This window comes from Lytechinus variegatus, chromosome 5 (genome assembly GCF_018143015.1).
Source record: "Lytechinus variegatus isolate NC3 chromosome 5, Lvar_3.0, whole genome shotgun sequence".
Classification (NCBI taxonomy): domain Eukaryota; kingdom Metazoa; phylum Echinodermata; class Echinoidea; order Temnopleuroida; family Toxopneustidae; genus Lytechinus; species Lytechinus variegatus.
This window is the reverse complement of record NC_054744.1, coordinates 46,844,066-46,864,661: the sequence shown is the minus strand read 5'-3', so window position 1 is coordinate 46,864,661 and position 20,596 is coordinate 46,844,066. Positions and strand designations below refer to the sequence as shown.

The following is a 20,596-nucleotide window of genomic DNA, read 5'->3' as shown; positions in this document are numbered from 1 at the left end:
AAAGTTTAATGAAATGTTCACTGTACTTTATATTCTAAATTCAAGAGAATAGCAATTGAACTTCATTTGTGCAGTTCGTGTTTGCCAAATGGTTCAAGGCATCTGTAGCACTAGGAATAGGTTTCTCTTTTGTGATTAGTTTGGAAGACCAAATCTTGTTGTAGAACCGCATTTGCTTGTCAAAAAACATACGTTAGTCTCCATTATAATAACATTCCAGAGTATGACTATTGTCCTTGATTTTTTTAAACAAAAGGGATAAATTTGATGACAAAATCTCGGAACAATTTGTCAATTTCCTAATGAAATTTATCAGAATATGTAACTGGGCATTGTGGTGCATGAGGGGAGTGATTCAGAGGTTCGACCCACGGTCACGTCTTTCGGATGGTGAGGTTAAAGGTCGGTCCCAGACGTAAATAATCATAATCCGATTAATATACTGCATGAACTAAAAAGAAACCCATACAACTCAAAATGTGCTTCCAACAAGGGTAAACAAGATAAAACATTATAGTAATATCAACAGATTTAACGAAAAGCAAGATCATGAATGAAAACATGCTAAATGCATATCACAGGCATGACAGGACAGCTGCTATATCATGTGGAAAAAATATGAAAGTGGTAAAACAAAAATATAAATGGCTAATTCATTCTTAATCAATTATGTTAATTGGAGGGAATATTAAAAAAAAATGATATAAACTGCAAATGCGATATTAGTCTTAAAAGAAAAGATTGCTTTTTTTACTTTTGAAAGAATGGAAAGATAATATGCTGTGCCTCCCTCAATTTCTATTTTTTCACAGCAGGCTATGGGAGAGTGCCGTCACCCTCCCCCCAAACAAAATAAATGGCCCCCAAAATCTCACAAAAATCGCCGTGCATATACACACGGTCGTTTTATTTGAACAGGATAGGGCTTCTTTGGCAACACTGCCCAGATCAATGTAAATATGTGTTTTACGTTGATGTCGTTTAGATACTTGACTTGCCTTTGAAAATCCTTTCGTCAACAAATAAAAAAAACTGTTTTAAGATGTCACGATGTCGCGTTCAACATTAGGGACAAACTACGAAACTATCCGTGTGACAACTTGTTGCTAGGAACGTCTGCGTCCTTGGTAACATGCATTGGGTGTATGTGATAGAACAGAAGCCACACTGCATGCAGGCACTTGATCATTAATGTTCTCATTTTTTTAAATACCTCTTATCTTTGATTTGTATATCTTTCTTTGGTCTGATCTATTATGCACTATATTTTCCTAAACTACATCAATATTTATGATTATATTATAATACTACATTTCTTTCTTCATCCTATCTCCAGCAACCACCCCAATATCTCAGAATATATAAGGTATGTACAAAAAAAAATGTATCTTTTCTGACTACATGTAGTTCATCCTTTGATATTGATATGGGGTTGCTATAATTCTATTGCGTAACACTTGTACGGCTGGTAATCGCCAGAATTTCATTTATCAACATTTAAAGACATAATATAACTTATCATTGTTTGAAATATTTGTTGTTTAATAATGCACTTGAAATGAATTCCTACAATAATGAAAATGTGTTTAGAAACTTTAGAGCTCAATGAGAATAAATAAAAGAAACCTAACTGAAAGTAGGTCCTAAATCATTAAATTTGCAACTTTTTGACATGGTCTGTATATGAGTTAATGTACCTTCACTACAAAAACTCCGGTGTTGATTTAACATCAGACCGGAATCTATATATGTATACACCCGATAAGTATTGAAACAACACCAGTTTGGAATCAAACCGATGCTAATTTAGTACTTATTGTTGTTGTATAATCACCTATCTGGTGTTAGAACAAAACGAAACCGGTGTTGTTAAACACTTCTCTGGTGTGGACATAATATAGATTCAGGCTGGTGTTAAATCAACACCAGAGTTTTTGCAGTGTTCCAACCTGAATCAGCCAAATAACAATGGCATGTATACGTCAATTATACAGACTTCCGATTTGGGTTGAATTTCGTAGAATATCATGATATCGATTTGAATCGACCTGCTCGATCCTTACCCCATTCAACCTTCCATTCCTTCCTAAACGTGACTTTTATCTTAAGATGTACTTACGTGAGAGCCAATGGTCTGGTAAGAGTTCAGTATCGGGAGAGTCTGGGGATTCTTTCCTAAAATGGCAACCAAATTGGAACAAGTATCCTCAAGTTGACTCATACATGACGCCAATTCAGCAGCCATTCTTTCAGTTCCTGCTCTTCCGATTTAAATACGATTCAGACCTTGCAGCATACATAAGTATCATTCGAGTTCAAATTTACAAATGCTAAATGCATAGTTTTCGGTACAAGTGCCATACATATTCAACAAACTATTTCCAAGTGATAGGTCTGTGCATTCTCCTCCACTTGATTAATCCTCTCAACTACGTATTGTTGATTATCATGTGACATGTATTATTATGTAAGAAGCAAGTCAAGTAGCTCTTCACCTTTCTCACATACTGATTTCGATCATCTTGATTGTCTTTGTGCTTTCTTGTTTTTTCGTTTGGTGCACTTGTGTGTCATCCCTGATTCCCTATAAGAATATCCTTCTTTTTATTAAGCACGTTAAGTATTTTCATTCCAGATACCTTATAGGATGGTAGTCGATGATGATAAATGGAGATCTTCTCTTCAAGTCAACCATAAAATTCAACCCAGAAAAGTGTATTTTACGAAGTGAATAGGAAGCATAGTTTAGTTTGGATGGAATCAAAACAAGAACAGCTGATGAAGTAAATACAGTATAAAATAAGGCAAAGTGTGGTGGTACGCCAGTACGTGACTGCATTATAGCACGCTCTTGGGGTTAGATTATGATGATCCGTTGAAATTTTCAAATTCAATTAAAGCCTGTGTATAGCTTTGGTAAAGGGTCAATAATGTGATTGATAATGGAATATCATCTAATATGACAGTCTTACTGAAGCGTAGAGACCGTTAGATATTTTTCCAACAGCACTTCTCTGAGAAAATTTCAAATATTCAAATCTTGGATATATAGCGCGATCTCTCGGCGATGCTTGTTTTAAAATTAAAAAATGGGCATTCAAGCACTTATCTTATAAATTTAGTGATTAGATATCCAAAAGTGACAGACAAAGAACATATCTTGAAAGTTTCAGCCCATTCCATGATTTGGAATAGGATTTAATTGAAAGACAAAAACACACAGATATTTTAATTTGATCGGGTGACCCGATCAAGTTAAATTTCCATGTAAAATCGCAAAATTTATCCTGTAAAACACATTTTCATTTCATATCCTCCACATCATAACTGTTATAGGACATATCCATTCATATTAGCTAGCAATGAATTGGAATAGTGATAGGTGCATTTTGGTGGATTTACCAAAACTATACACAAGCTTTAAGGGATTTGGTGAAATAAAAGTCATAAATGGACATGACGAACAATGAATGTGGCGTAATCCACATGGAGGTATATTCAGCGGTTCTGCCATTAAGGGTCGGTAACAATCTAATACCGCGGTCAATTGCATTTATTGGCATAAAGCGAAAACGATCTGGAGATTAATGCAAACTAATTATAAAAAACAACAGAAATACGCCTATAAATTGCAATTTCTGAAATCAGTTTTTTATGACATATTAATATCTGTTCGTGCCAAACTATATAAATGTATGTACAATGAACCCTCTCAAAACATCTTTGAATAGGCTTGGAATAAGAGATCCAATGTGAAAAAACTCGATAATGATTAAAAATAACACCGTCTTGTTTGGGTAAGATCCGGGGTCATATCGGTCGTTAAAAAACTATGGGCTTTGATCCCTTTGCTTATGATTCTTGACAAAATTTCTACATCAAAAGACGAGCTATAAGCAGATTTATTTCCTCTAAAGTCTGTAAACATCTTGCATCGCCGTAAAACACAATCTTTATACTTAGGTGTGACGAAAAGTAAAAGAAGCCCCCACAATAGCTGCAGACTCCGGATGCTGAATGACGAATCAAAAGATACAATGGCTAATTGAAGGTAGAGCTTTGCGAAAACCAAAGAAGTAAAAAAAATATTGTCGCGAAGTCTATCTCCAGAACTGACGAAAAATACACGAAGTTAAGTAAACATGACCGTATATGCATGGGGCAGGAAGTTTTCAAAACCTACCATATTATTGACAAATTTCACAAAACACGAAAAGTGTGTACCACCATGACCATTTTCCTTTCCTTATTATACACGGATGAAGATAACGACACCTTCTTGGTAAGCTCTGTCGCTGTACTCCATCGATTGGTATTATGTCTTCAAGTACTGAACGTATTCTTGCACCCCCCCCCCCCCCCGCCAAGGGGAAATTGAACCATGGGGCGTGTTGTATAAAACTTTTGCCATTAAAAATAAAACTCTGGCAAACAAAATTATGCCATGGAAAATTACACATTAAGAACTTGGGCAAAAAAAAATTGCCAGTTTTTCATGGCAAAAGTTTCATGCAACGGGCCCCAATTTCAACCCTTTTGTGTCGATGATAAGCGCCCTGAATCGTGCTGTTCATTTGGATCAGTGTCCTCACCATGACAACCATTAAGGCTAGCAGCCAACTTGTAATGCTGAACACCATCATCACTATTTATCTTTTCAAAGTTGGTATTCAAAGATTCTCTGCTCATGTTTTGATTTGGAGAGCGACTTCAGTTATTGATTATAAATAAATTTGTTTGTACGTGAAAAGAGACGTGATTGATTCGGTTGTTATGATTAGGTTCCTTCAAGTGCCTTGAGAGTATCGATCAACATGATGACTTGATTCACAAAACATAAAAAGGGGGTTCTTAGGCCACTGGCATGGTCAACTTCGATAATAAGGAGTGACAGCTTTCAGGAAGGGTATAAGCTTGAAGTAAGTAATTAGGCCATTGTTTTCTTTATTCTCATCAGGAAGAGTATGGTGTACTTGAAAGTATAGGGACTTAAAGCAGATGTGGTTTTATTCAAGGGCAAGTTTAATTATCATCCTCCCTTGTCAACCTAAAACCTCAAACATGACAAGAGACTCTTCACATCTGTCGAATAATAGACGCAATAATGACATTCGATATTGACAGAACTCCATGTCAATATGCTCATATTCATCATCAAGTAAAATTTCTTCCCAACACAAGCGTTCTACTTTCAAATCTTGCACGTCTCTGGACCATGTGGACCAAAGCTGTGGAATAGCATATAGCCTTCCCCAATAGCCTATAGAGCAGAGACCCAATCAACTTTAGAGTCCTTGAAGACCTCTCTGTTCCCAACTCCAACATCATCGCTAGAACAAAATAATTGTAGCACTTAATTCTAGGATAGTGTTTGAACTGAATGATGCTTCTAAGCACTGTTTTAATACATTGAAACTTGTGAAACATTTCCTTTTTTTTTAAAAAGTACCCTGAGCGCCCAGCAGAGGCGGGTTCTATAGAACTCATCATCATCTGAAGTTACGATTTGTTACCATCGAAACATGCACCGTTAGAAAATTTTTCCTTAAAATAAAAGAAGTTTCTGCAGAAGAGTCTCGAGAACACCTGTAATCTCACCAGATTGTGTAATCTTATATTTTATATTATGTAAAATTACAGGAAAATTACAGGAAATTGGTATTTGGTGTATGGAACCTTACAAATTTCCTTAAATAAAACACCATTTTCCTTTTTTAAACAGATCTGGGGCCCGTTGCAGAAAGAGTTGCAATCAATCGCAACTCTAAAAATCATACGCAACATGATTTTCAATCAACAGCGCGCATTTGGGACTTCCGATTGATTTTTTGACTTGCGATTGAACGCAACTCTTTCTGGAACGGACCCCTGTTTTGTTAAATTCTAGAAAAATTCCTGTTTTATGAATTTACAGAATGATTCTGTTATTGCTTTCTGCACAATCTTGTTTTTTTTCTGTAAAATCAGGGGGGGGGTTTAGAGCGTATTACATAACGAGGTTCATTATCCACACTAAAGTATCTTTATTGGCATCCCATGATCAGAATGGGGAATAAATACAAATTCAAATTTTTTAGTCGCTCTTCTATATTTGATTAATTTCGAATTCGCTCTTTGATGAAAGCGACACCTCATTACATATAATTTCTCATATCAATTAATAGATTCTCATGACATATCTCGCTTTATAAACTGAAACGAATAATAATATCAATCGAATAAATGGCAACTGAAATAAATATTTTGAAATCAATAACTCCACTATAGAGGCGTGTTTTAGCTTCAGGCGGAACATTGATAATGGTCAATTTCACTCGAAAATGACATATGGTCAAACATTCTAAATGTCATTGACGAACTTTTGTAATAAATTGAACACATTTTTGAATGATAATGTGAAGCAAATTTTTTTTGGCACACTGATAAAAAGGATACCCATCACCGTGAATAACATGATGAAAGTGTGATGAAAATCATGAATATTAAGGAATAATATCCATAATTGAGGAGAATTTCTGTTTGAAGTTCAACAGAAAAAGAATCTCTTAATAAATATATCCATCTTGTGTAAATTTACTTGTATTTCATTTTTCCACGTGATCCACTGGATTTTCTTTTCTCCGATTGGCCAATTAACATACTGATACACCAATAGATATTATCAATTAACAATCTCAAATAAGAAGAGGATAAAAAATATAACACTGAAAAATATTTGAAAATATTTTCTTACCGGTTTAGGATGTGGGTTATTAGCACGCCCGTGACAGATGGGTCCAGGAAGAACTCCTAAAAGTTGTCTTGACATTTTGATGAGTTGTTGAAAAGTTTCTGTTTCGTAGATGCCACTTTCCCTTCAATCCGGTAAACTTTAACCGATTTTCTTTCCTACCGCGAGAAGTTTGGCTTTAAAATTGGCAATAATACGTTCTCAAAATATCTGTAATACCTATTAAAAAATCAGATTTTTGAAAAAAAAATTACTAATCAAAATATTTTGTGTCGGTGCCGAATTATGATGTGTCTCCGCGCCGCACGCTGACCGAGCCTCGACTCGTCAATGCTCGCAGATAATTGCCTTCAGCTGAAAATGAAAATGTTCCGATCAGCGTTCGTCAGCTTTCCGAGTCTGTACCACCGGTGTAGATTTCACCGATCAGAGACGCCGCGCCCCGTTGTCCCTAGCAGCAGTAGTAGATTGATATTTTAATTACAATAGATAAATCACTCGAGCGGAACAACCTCCAAACCAGTCATGCTTCCCAATACCAGAGAGGACTCCTTTCTCCAGAAGCAAGACACACAAAACGCTGACGATTCTACAGCAAAGAAGGGATTCCAGTCTCAAAGTAATTCCACGCCCACTTTACCTCATTACCATGAAAACATGGAATCAATAGCAATGAAAGGAAAGTCAGTCGCGTTTAGTGATGAATACAAAGGCCAGTCGTAGTGAAAACACAAAGAAATCGATATAGTTAATTGATCAGAAACACTTCATCACAAAAGAATTGATTAAAATCATTATGTGTGGGTACTAATCCGATGATGTATGTACAATAGAAAGTTGTTTTTACGACACAGCTTTCGCTTTCTAAGCCGTGTCATATTAAGTTTAATTGAGTTAAACATTGATTTTCCTTTTCAACATTTCTGTTCAAGTCAGAAAATACCAAGTAATGAAGAATAATAAAATGAAATGTCACAAAATGCATTGTACGTGTTTTATATTCTACATTTTTTCTTCATTTTTTTTGTTATTTTCTCTTTGTATGTTACTTAACTGAAAGGGGTCATTTTTTTAATAAGCCATTATTTGTGCCTTTTTTAGTATAGTATTTATTTTCCGTATAAAAAACAGCAAAAAAAAGCAAAACGGATGGATTGCCCATTTTCAGTTTAGTCGACATGACTATACTGTTCTTCCATGGGGTCCATATACAATACAAAGTAAAAAGAAAACACATATGAAAGAGCATATCATATACGGTAAATCAAACAGAATAACAAAAGTGACATGATATATTTTTGACCCCAATATAAGTATTGATTGCCTTGTATTGATTTGTATGTATTGTTGTGGAAATAAGTTTAAAGTGGAAATAAGTTTAAATTGAACATATTTTGTGTTTTTCAAAGCACTTAACTTCAAAATGTATATCATTGCCTAATAATAAAACAGTTCTCAATTATTTTATCGGACATATTTTGATGATAAATATTACAAAAAAAAAATATTTGTATACTATAAGATATCACGGGCTTACACACTGTCACTGTTATTGTCACCAAATTAATTTTCGGCACTTTGGGGTCACATTGATTGTTTATTCATTATAATAATATGCTATGCTGTACAACGCATGTCCAGTAAATAGAACTCTCAACACCCATGGCCATGTCTTAATATGTTTCTTCATATTATACTGCATCACGAGCTTTTGCTTATGAGGGTTATTAGAGTATAAATTATGTTCATATCGATATTTTTTTGTCAATTATCAATTATGACTGTGACAAGATGAAATACATAGACCTAAAAATTCCAGAAAAGTGGGATTCCCTCTCATGGGGGGGGGGGGTGATTCGAGAAATTAGAAAGTTGAGATTTAAAGAGTTTGGGAAGTTGTTTTTGGACGAACGTTGTGTTTTTCCCCTCTATCATGGGGGCTTGGCGATAATCCCGACAAACTGGCACCCCCCCTCCCCCCCAAAAAAGGTTATGAAACATCGATAGTTTTGTAGCGTTACTTAACGAGCGGTGTAGCCTACCATGCCCATTTTCATTCCGCCATAATTAAGGTGGGGTCCAAATTTCTCGGTCTATTTTCGGTTCAAGGTGACGGCTCTCTTGACTAATTAGTAATGCCTCACCAGTGGATTGTAAAATTTATTATTTGAAGCTACTCACACGAATATATAAAAGTTTCAACCACTCAATAAATATACATTCGGGGCTTTATTCCGGACTACTCTATTCATTCTAACTAAACAATAAAAGCGAATTGGCCAATGAAGTAATTGGTATAACCTTCTGATAGGTTACCGTTATATCCATTATTCAATCATCCATTATTTTATTTCTTTCTCTTTCTGATTCTTTCTTTCTTCCTTCCTTTCTTTCTCTTTCTTATTTTTATCTTTCTTTTCTTTCTTTCTTTCTTTCTTTCTCTCTCCCCCTCTTTCTTTCTTTCTCTCCCTCCCTCCCTTCCTTCCCTCCTTTCTTCCTTTATTGATTTTATTACTTTCATTTTTCTAATGGGGGTGTAGTCCATTTTTTGAATAAAAAAGAAACTAGAATAAATGCCTCAACATACTAAGTTTTGACAGAGTTAACTGCAAAGACAAACAAAATAGAGAATTTTAACTCCTCAATGAGTTTATTAATCAATAATTCAAATTACAAATATTGCTTTCACTTGTGAAAAAAAGACATTGGTTCTGTACTACAAAACGATTTTCAAAAAGGATCACAATCACATGTATGAATATCAAAAAGAAATAACAGCCAACAAAAAAGCTCCACATAATAGGATACTCCACAAATTGTGTTTTACTCCGATTGTAAAAAAGGTCTTTGGCAAACTACAATATGACAATAACAACTTTTGTCAAAAACCACACCATGCAATGTGTGTATCAGCCTTTTGACAAGGACTTGCGACTTGGTTATATTACTTGTCATGTAGTGGCCGAGACAAGACTAGCGGCAGACAAAGAGAGTTGACAAAGCCCTTGTGAGCAAGAGATCATGTGACATCAAGTTTAAGGCTTGATGTATATCAGAGAAATGCTTAGAAAAAATAGAGAACGCCTCTGTCAGTCTCGCCTGCATAAAGTGACTCGATATAGCAGCAGTGCTGACTTTTTAAATAGCTATTGAATAATTATTCACAAAAGAAAACATTCACATGATAATAAAATACGATGTCTAGTGGCCCAAAATTACCTTTGACCATTATCATGTGATCTAACATGTGTGCAAAACAATCATACTTGATTACCCTTAATGTCTATGTTTCATGAACTAGATCCATAAACTTGTCAAGTTATGATGCCAATTCAACAAAATAATTCCCTCATGACCAAAGTTCATTGACCCTAGATGACCTTTGACCTTGGCCATGCGACCTGAAACTTGCAAAGGATGTTTAATGATACTTGATTACTATTATGTCCAAGTTTCATAAATCAGATCCATAAACTTTCAAAGTTATGATGGTAATTCAACAAATACCCCTAGCATGCCCAAAGTTCATTGACTGTAAATGACTTTTGACCTTGGTCATGTGACCTGAAACTCAGGCAGGATGTTCAGTAATACTTGATTACCCCAATGTCAAAGTTTCATGATTCTAGGTCCATATACTTTCTAAGTTATGATGTCATTTCAAAAACTTAACCGTAAGTTAAGATTTGATGTTGACGCAGCCGCCGCCGTCGGAAAGCGGCGCTTACATTGTATAGTCTCGCTCTGCTATGCAGGCGAGACAAAATGAAATTAATGCAAGGTCAAATATGTACATGAATTCAACCATGCAGCCAAACCTATATAGGATGCCAGGACAAAATAAAATTAACTGACAGGACCTTTACAATACTGTATGATCTCAGTTTCAAAAAGCTTGAAACAGAAGTTCTAATATATCTAAATTTTGAACAAATTTTATGAGACATAAAGACGGAATATCTCCCACAGAGGATCAAAGACATCGTACCTGCAAAAGTGAATTTTTGAATGGACGGTCATGGGCAACATTGAAACAAATATACTATTCTATGAATAACTAATTGAAAATAATCTTAAAACAACTGTCTATCTCGTCTGCATCACACATTTCAGTGATGGCTTTCTGACAGTGAAATGTCCAATATTGTTTTTATGACCATAATATGATTCAAAGTTAAATAAAGAATAGGCTATTGTTATACAGTTAACTGACCGGGATTGACTTTTGACCTTGATCTAGCAACCTGAAAAGCCACTCGTGATTGGTGATATTTGATGCTTTCTTCCCAACTTTCATGGACCAGGAATATAATCTTTAAAAACATCATAACCCCTGGTTAATTCTTGATACTGATATGGCAATAATGACTCGAAGTTCATTGAGTAAAAAAGACATTTAACCTGAAATTTGTACAAAAGGTTCAGTGATACTTCATAACCTTGATTTCCATGTCTTATTAGATAGGACCTTTTACTTGACAATTTATGATATTAAAAGAATCTAAGCTGGGCTTAAGATTTTGATGTTAAAGGGGAATGAAACCTTTGGAACAAGTAGGCTTGTGTCCAAACAGAAAAATCAAAGAAAAAGAACAAAGAAAGTTTGAGAACAATTGGACTAATAATGAGAAAGTTATGAGCATTTGAATATTGCAATCACTAATGCTGGAGATCCTCCCGTTGGCAATGCGACAAGGATGTTTGATGTCACATGTGAACTTTCCTTTTGATGGACTATAAAATACGCTCAAAATGTCTCTTTTTTGCTTTTTCTTATGGTGATACAAACTCTATATCCATGATGTATTCGTTAGAAATCTGTATTACATGCCCTCCTATTAAAAGAACACATGATCTACGGATAGATGTGAGAAAAGAGACAATTCAAGTGAAATATATACTAAAGTAATGGGGAGAGTTGTTCACAAGTGACATCACACATCTTTGTCGCATTTCCAATTTGTGGATCTCCATAGCATTAGTGATTGCAATATTCAAATGCTCATAACTTTCTCATTATTTGTCCGATTTTTCTCAAACTTTTGTTGATCTGTTTCTTTAATTTTTCTGTTTTCACACAAGCTGTCTTGTTCCGATGGTTTCGTTCTCCTTTAAGGTTGATGCCCCCACAATGGGATGGCGGCAAGAAAAAAAAATCTTTAGCCAACATACGACGGAAAGTACACACAAAAACAACAACACACTGGTGAATTGTACATATGTGAAATATCTAAATTGATTGATTTCAAATTGTGATTTAAATATCTGGGTTCATCATTACACAATTAATTGCCATCAATTGCCAAAATAGCAGACTGGCCAATCAAAATACTAGTTAACGTGTATAGTGTTCAATGTTCATACTCTCTACCTATTTGCTATTTGCAATTGATCACAAATCATTGTGATACATCAAATTGTTTTAAAACATTGACATATCATTAATGAAAAGGATTCCTTTGAAATTCTTACTTTGTGCAAGATTATTACTAACCACAACTGAAACATTGAAAAATAAAAAAATATCATTTATCAATCAACATTCATCATTTCAACCAATCTCCAACAAGATTAAAACAGTTCAAGGATATGCTAAATGATGCCAGTTCAATTGCAACATATTGATTTCTTGTAATTACCATATTTCTATTCAGATTGAATTGCACGAACTAATCTTATACCCAAACACCTGAAAGAGCAATATGGATGTCATTTTACCATATCCTCAAGGACGATTATGATTAACATTCTTTATTCATGCTCTCATTATACATATCATTCCGTGTTCATGACCAAACTTTTCATTATTCAACATCATTCTGTCATCTGGATACAATATACAGGAGACCACTGTAATCATTTCATTTCCAAATTACTTTCCACAAGATAATGAATGCATGTTCACAAGATGAAGTACAAAGCAACTTCCTCTTTGATGAAATAAAGGATCCCTCACGTTTCACATTTCCATATTTTGAAATAGAGGGACCTTGGAGGATTAAAATCATGTACCCCCCCCCATATAAGGATAATGCATAGGATCTCATTACATCAATACAACATCATCACCCCCCCCCCTCCCGTATCCCAGCCAGTCATACAGTATTATTAACAAAATATGGAGTTTTCTTTTATTTTCACTCATTGTAAACACACCACAATAACCCTTCTTTTTTTAAGCACAATAATACTTCAATATAACATGCATTAATAGTGCAATTGACTTCACTCACCTGAAATAATGAAAAACACACATAAAAAAAAACATCTGTATAGAGCCAGACTGAGATAAAACAATAGAATGCAATTACATCCATACATGTTCAAGGATATATCAACAAGTATAGATAGGTCAACACTATTCCTATCTGACTCCAGACAGGGCCTGGTATCACAAAGTTTAAAGATTGATCATCTGCTGATTTTCACGATCGATTGCATTGCTAATTATATGCAATCCATCAAAACAAATCAACTGTATGATCAATTGACAAGCCTTGTGTAAATAGACCCAGATGATGTGTACTGTCATAGAAAGCTTAAAGAGTACCACTGCTGACTAGTGTATCTTGGGTTTCTTGGCAACGTAGCTTCTTACGGTGTCCTTCAACATGCTGAAGTTCTACAAGGAAAACAGAAATGAAAATCAAGAATCGTTTAGTTTCAATCATGGGTCCAGCAAAATAGATGGAAATGTGTACAATGCCAACTTGAAGAAGAGAACAGTCACATAGTTAAGATAAAATATGTTGTTGCATCAGATAAGAGAAGAAACAACCGAATTTTCTACCATATGAATTCAGAGATCAACATGCTGATATCATCAAACGTCTTCAAGTATACAGTCCGGCCTCTCTTATCCGGACACGTTGGGACCAGCACCAATCCAGATAAGGGATTTATCTGGATCTGGGAGACCCGATATCAAATACACGCAGCTGCTGCCTGCGCCTGCAGCTCCCCAAAGTATTGGCGGTAGCTACTGGTACATGTTACCTAATGTATTGTAGTGGGCATACAGACAGTATTCACTGCAGTGTCAGTGCAAATTATAGGCGGTATTTTTATGGAAATGAAATCAATCAATGGCCAAAATCGTTGGATAATTTACCTGCTAAAATGATTGAGGTATACATCTAGCATACCTCGAAAGAAAGAGAATTACTTGATGAAACTCAGTTTTACTATTAGATTTTCGCGGCGGGTATCACAGCTTCGCAATGTCAGCCATTGTTATACTGACTGACGGCTCAAACACGACAGATGGTGTTGTCCGTATTAAGGCCTAGCGTAATTAGCCAGACAGACATGTGTTGTTTTTTCCCGGAAAACAAAGAGAACTTGATGAAATGTTTGTGCTCCGCTCTGATTCACTGGAAAAATTATCCTGCCCAAGTTCTTTCGGTGATTTGGGTGAGATATTTTCATGAAAAATAATGTTGTTGTAGGTTGACTATATTGGAAAATATATATAATGAAAGTGAGTTTGCGTATAGGATTGAGTTTAGATTCAAATCTCATTTCCTCACGTACTAGATTGAATTGAACAAAAAAATAATCTCGGCAAGTACCGATAATAGAGAGATCCGGATAAGAGAAGGCCCGATAAGAGAGGTCGGACTGCAAATATTGCAAGCATTCCTTGTACCTTGCATTATTTAATATGAGACAAGTCATTTCAGGAAGATTAATATTTGATGGTATTGGTCCATTGTTTATCAGATCAAATCAGAATGGGGTAACAGAATGAACTTACTTGCACTGTTAGATAGATAAGTCCAAGGTAGCTTGCTATGCCCGCAGCCAGGAACAGGTCAAACACAGCTGGTTTTACACTGAAATGATAACATGACATACAAGACCTCTTCAAATGTGTTTAAAAAAAATGAATGAGTCGTTAAATTTGTAAATGTCTTAAGTGTTAATGGCATTTGGGTGTTCAAGGGGTGTTGAAAACAGCAATATGGTAAGTGAACTAGTTAAGACTTAAATTCAGAAAGCATGAACCAATTAGATAATCAATGCAAATAACTCACAAACTATGCATATATTCATCTGTACGCTCAAAACACTAACATTTAGAGACATGAACTTCTTACACCCAGGAAGAAAAAAGGAAAGTGTATAGGGTAATGAAAAAAAATTAAGTGCAGTTGCAAAAAATGGTCAGAATATGCAATGCATTCCTCCTTGGTGGTCAGGCTTCTCCAAGCAAGAATAATACACTGTCCCACATGTTCTTATCTGGGTGGTAAACTTGGATTTAATGATTCCCAAAGTTAGGTTTATGTAAATATACTAGCTCTAGATCCATGACAACTGACCTTGATATCAAAGAGTTTGTCGCAACATAATTGTTGTTGTGACTACTTGCATTAGCTTTTGATCCCAAAGTCTATATAACATCAAATATGGGTGATATTTCTGTGTTGGCATTCTCCACTTAAAAATGATTTAATTCAGCCAACCATGAGAAAAGATATCACTGTCCATAGTGAACCAGGCATATCTAATTAACCCTATCTTTACTTGGCTTTTTCAGACCAACATATTCTGGCAGGGGGGTCAATTTGACCCCCCCCCCCCCACTCAGATCTTGGCAATTGATTGTGTGACCACTGCAAAAATTTGCACACCTGTAGAGCCGGATGTGATCTACAAGACTGTATAGTAAAATTTTCAAAAAATTTATTGCTTGTACTTTTGTATTAATTCATTGTGCAAATAAACATGAAATTTGCCATAATTTTTGATTTTGTGCATGTTATTGCCTTTTAACTCACTTTCTATAGCTAGGAGAATGCTAATTTTTGATGAACATATAAATTTTTACATTTCTAACAAAAATCTACAAAAAAATCGCTGAAAAATAATCAATTTCCTATGTATCATATTGTTTTTTTTTATTTTTATGTATATCTTTGTTTATTCAAAGCTTTGGGGGTTTTTTTGCGATGAACTTTGTCAGGGACTCTTTTGCGATCATAAATAAAATAAATCCATCTAAAACAAAAAAGGAAAAATAATCATACATTTATGATTTTCCGTTGAAAAACACAATTTACATTGACTTTGTATACGTTATCACGCTTTTGAGCAATTTTTAGACCAACATGTGCTTACAAAATATTGCACAAGACTTGGAGGTAAAAAGTCAGCAAGCAGCATGGTAAAAAAACGATTGCGCTGCGGCATATTGTTAAAGCCAAAACAATCCATTATATCTCAACACATTAACTACTAATAAAAAGATTAGGGTCCGGTTGCATAAGAGTTACTATTATGGTAATTTTACCATCCAATGGTAACTACCATGGTAACAATGACCTACAGCCAATCAGAATCAAGGATTCCATGCAAGTTACCATTGGATGGCCGCCAAGTTTCCATAATAGTAGCTTATATGCCACACTGCCAAGGAGTTAACTGCTTACCGTAAGTAACGGTGTATTAACCGCACCCGTGTATAAACCGCACCCCCAATTTTGGACTAAAAAAAAAAAAAAATCTTAGGCCTATATTTACATGCATATTTGAGGTACGAAGAAACAAAAACTAAGTTTAAGATTTCAAAGTATCCAAAGAGATTATCGGAAATCTGCTGTTCTTGATAAATTCATCTACAAATGTTAGAAAGAACAGTCCCGACAATATTGGCCACTTACACACTCACCTCACAGTCACAGTGTGCACTCACACACAGCACTGCCATTACATTGCAAACTACGATACAGTACCAGTCATGCCAGTACATTTCATCAAATCATAATCTGTGACTTTCCCAGCGTAGGAGGAAGAAACATTCACATTTCTTGCATCACAACCTCACAATCACTTTCAGAAATTTGATGTCTTAGCATGAATTTTGGATACAGGATTACAGGAAGGTTCAAGAAACAAAGAAGTTGACATTTTTTCCAGTTGTTTTTTACGGCTTCGTGCCGTCTCTCTCCTGCGTGGCTTACATGGTATTCATGAAAAGCAAACAGGAAGGAAAAAAAAACAAGCTGGCGCGCGCGAAACGGGACTTTGAATAGCGCCAGCTTAAGTCGCACTATAACCATAGTAGAACGCAATCTCTGAGCTCACTCAACTCTCGCACAGCGGTGACAAAATATTACCGAGATGCTTGGCGTCTCTTTTAACTTAGCCAAGGAACTTCGCTACTTTGAATCGAGAATAAAGTCAAAATTAGTGTCATTAAGGTAGGTGCGTTTGTTATGGACAATATTTCATTAATCGCTTCCCCATTACCCGCTGCTCATACCCCTCAAAACGACAATGCCTGTGGGGGGCTACGCCCGGCCACTCGATGTGTTGTGAACTGGCAGACATCGTACATGTACGGGAGGGGTTACGGCGGGCTGGCTCAGACCCGTCACCGTGTATAAACCGCACCCCCGACTTTTGCTTCTATCCCACCGAGAAAAAGGTGCGGTTAATACACCGTTACTTACGGTAAATCAATTTGATAATACTTACTTGTAAGCATGCACAGTGAACTTGAGACCGTCGTAGAAAACATACTCAGGTTCCCTAAAAATATATAAAAGATATAAACATAAAACTCTCACAAGTTGATAATAGGGATGACTGTCAGAAATTGACAACTAAGAAAAATGAAACTATTGGCTTCACACATTGTTTTACTTACAGCTGTCAAACACAAATTAACAATGCTCCCATTCTACACTACAATGAACATTTTTGTATGGTAAAACATTTCCTGAAGCTTTACATTGCATCCAAAGGGTATTGATGATTAAAAGTTCATACTAAATATATTTTTTTTAAACAAAATAATGTGTAATAAGGGGGGAGGGGTCTTCTGCATTCATGCTTATAATTGCATTAACCATTTCAACATATTCATTCAATCTATACTTCTGATTCATTATATTTCATATTTCCTGCATGTAATTTTGATTTATTTTTTACATCATACGATTTTCAATGGGATACATGTATATTAATGTATCTTCTGTTTTATAAATTAATTGAGTTTTGATGTTGATCTGTATTAAAACCAATAAAAAAAATGAATTTGTAATTGAGCTGTCATTGTAAGTTTGATATAGCATGATCTTGCAAACCTCTTATCTGCTTTGATGGTTAGCCGTTTGACATCTTTGAGGTGCCTAGAGAGGGCGCTCTGTAGTGTCTGCAGTAAAGGTTGATCTTTGGTTAATAGCTGTGCTGACCTGGGCTCAGATGATAAATACTTTATCCAGGAATCTATCGAGTCCTTATTCACATCCTGGGAATGTAAATGAACAATAGAAGGATTAAAATGGGTGTTGACAAGTTCAGTGTGGCAAAGTTTGATGTCAAGTTTGGTGTTGAGAAATACAGTCCAACCTCCTGTATCCAGCCTCCCCTTATCCGGAACCTTGATAAACACTTGCTTAGTTTTTTTTTTCAATTTAGTATGTGGGGAAATGAGATTTCAATCTAAAATCAAAATTCCTACACAAACTCTCTTTGATTACATACATTTTTCAATACAGTCTACCTACAACCGCATTATTTTTATGAAAATATCTTACCCAAATTACGAAAGAACTTAGGATAATTTTCCAGTAAATCACAATGCAGCGCAACCAAAAAATAAAATTTGGTGTTGACAAGTACAGTGTTGAGAAGTTGAAGTTGAAAAGCATGCTATTGGCAAGTTTGCATATCCCTGGAAAGCAGGAGCACCCCACCCCTCTTCAAGAATTTTCAGGGGGAGGCGGTGCTTTGTATATTATGGTGACACAACATTTGCTCCTGAGACATTTGCTCCGGTCTTAAAGGGGCAGTTCACCCTGACAAAAACTTTCTTGTAAAAATAGCAGAAAAAATAGTAAAAAAAATTGCCGACCGAAGGTTTGAGAAAAATTCATCAAATAATTAAAAAGTTATTAGAATTTCAATGATTTGATTTGTGACGTCATATGCGAGCAGCATTTCTACATAGCGAATGGTAAAAAATCAATGAAATGTCATTTTCTCAGAAAATTGAAAATGGTTTTCACTGTACCTTTTGTATATCAATAGACAAATCATTTTACACCCGATCATGAATAGAAAACAAAATTAAGTCATCAGGAACCATACAAAATTTGAAATTCATGCATTTTATATTACATAACACATGGGGCAGCTGCTCGTTTATGACGTCACATATCCAAAACTTTGAACTCTAATAACTTTCTTACTCTTCAACGGATTTTTCTCAAACATTCACCAATATTTTTTACTATTTTTTCTTATATTTTTACAACAAAGTTTTCTTCAGGGTGAACTTCCCCTTTAATATCTCAGAAGGCATAGGGTTAGAGTCAGGATTGTAAGAAAATTTCTGGTTCAGAATAATGCAAAGATTAGGATTATAGTTTTTTTTTTTTTAGTTTTGGAAATTAGATTTATATTTTGCTTAACCTGCAGATCTTGCATCGGAGCAAATGTCATAGAACCGTATATAGGCAACACCCCTGGATATTAGATTGGTATGCACAAATTTAGGAATTTGACCAATATCTAGTTTCATTTTAGGAGCGAGAGTCATTTTTCTTTACTGCTCATCAATTTTTTTTTCCTCTTCAAAAGTCGCTTCCAACCCCCTGGCAAGTTTGCTATTGACAAGTGTTGATAGCTGGTGTTGGTGATGCCAATGGCGCTCTACGTAACCATGTTTATGAAATACTTGAATGCAACACGTCTCAATCTTCATTGAGCTCATTACTAAATACATAGAACAGTTTGCATTAGCAGAGAATTGGAAGAAACTGCAACATATGTTCATATTTATACCATTATACCAACAAGGCTTCAAAACTTCTTTTCTGAAAAGAATACATTATTATACAATGACCTAGTGATATATCCTGTGCAAAGCACATACAGGAATGTGTAGAAAATGGTAAATTTAAAAAAACCTAATTTCTAAAAGTTTCAAAATTCTTCGTTCTAAAACCGAGATAATATATCAATTTTAGAATGTAGAGTAACCAAAAATAAAGAGCTTAAAAAAAGCTGAAATTACAAACTGTGTATTGCTAATGACTTCAAATCAATACATGCAAATTGATTGAAACAATGATATCATACTTACATATCCATCGACAAAGACCTCCATATCTGAGGATCCTATACCAAATATATGATGAGCAAGAGTTTCAGCGATGATCTTCACATTTCTTGCAAGCTTATTAGAATCTACCCTGGAACTGAAATAATAAATACATTATACATGTGAATCTGCCAACGTTAAATCTCTTGATACAAGAGAAATGTCTTCAATTTAGGCTAAATTAAACATAAAAGTCATAAATAAAGCAAAATTTCCACATGTTCTGGTCTAGAAAGTTGATCCAATTTGACAGATTGTACATGGACATACATGTATATTCATAAGTGTTTAAAGAATAAACCCTACCAGGTACCCATTCACCCCACCTGGGTCGAGAGCAGCACAATGTGGGTATATTTCTTGCTGATGGAAACACTCCATAGGTGGGATTTGAACCCATTTCCCTCTGATTGCAAGACGAGAGTCGTAACCACTAGGCCACAACACCCCCATCATTATTTTTCAGATTAGAGTAATTTATTTGGAATATATTTATCGTATATTTTTTTCACTTATCATTACAAGCGCAAGACCAATCACTGCAATGGTATACTACTATTCATTTCCATCTGAGTTGCGTTTCATATAGCTTTTCTACAGCCGACTATACTATGGCAAGAAAAACAGATTTCTCAATAATTAAATATCAAATCTGTGAATATGTCAATTTTGATAACAACTTCTTGGATAACATGAATTTTTGGTAAAAAGTAAAAATTTTGTTACAGAAAACACAACATTTGTACATTACT

General features: G+C 35.1%; 2 protein-coding genes across 3 annotated transcripts in view; both read right to left on the bottom strand.

The window, feature by feature from the left end:
* The window catches only part of LOC121416309, a 29,792-nt gene extending 22,836 nt beyond the window's left edge, over positions 1–6,956 (bottom strand). Inside the window, exon 1 of one of the 2 annotated variants that reach the window (XM_041609861.1) lies at positions 6,734–6,956. In XM_041609861.1, coding sequence (XP_041465795.1) covers positions 6,734–6,808 — 75 coding nt within the window. In that variant the 5' untranslated portion in view covers positions 6,809–6,956. Of the gene's footprint in view, positions 1–2,119; positions 2,315–6,733 lie in introns of those variants that run through there. The other variant, XM_041609859.1, reaches the window with a different exon arrangement.
* A 4,814-nt stretch (positions 6,957–11,770) lies between these two features.
* LOC121416307 (nicalin-1-like) overlaps positions 11,771–20,596 on the bottom strand; it is a 37,057-nt gene continuing 28,231 nt past the window's right edge. The window contains exons 10-14 of the mRNA XM_041609857.1: positions 19,827–19,941; positions 17,824–17,987; positions 17,213–17,266; positions 14,487–14,565; positions 11,771–13,352 (exon numbers count right to left, since the gene is read on the bottom strand). Of these exons, the coding sequence (XP_041465791.1) occupies positions 13,290–13,352; positions 14,487–14,565; positions 17,213–17,266; positions 17,824–17,987; positions 19,827–19,941 (475 nt within the window). The 3' untranslated portion in view covers positions 11,771–13,289. The remainder of the gene's footprint in view (positions 13,353–14,486; positions 14,566–17,212; positions 17,267–17,823; positions 17,988–19,826; positions 19,942–20,596) is intronic.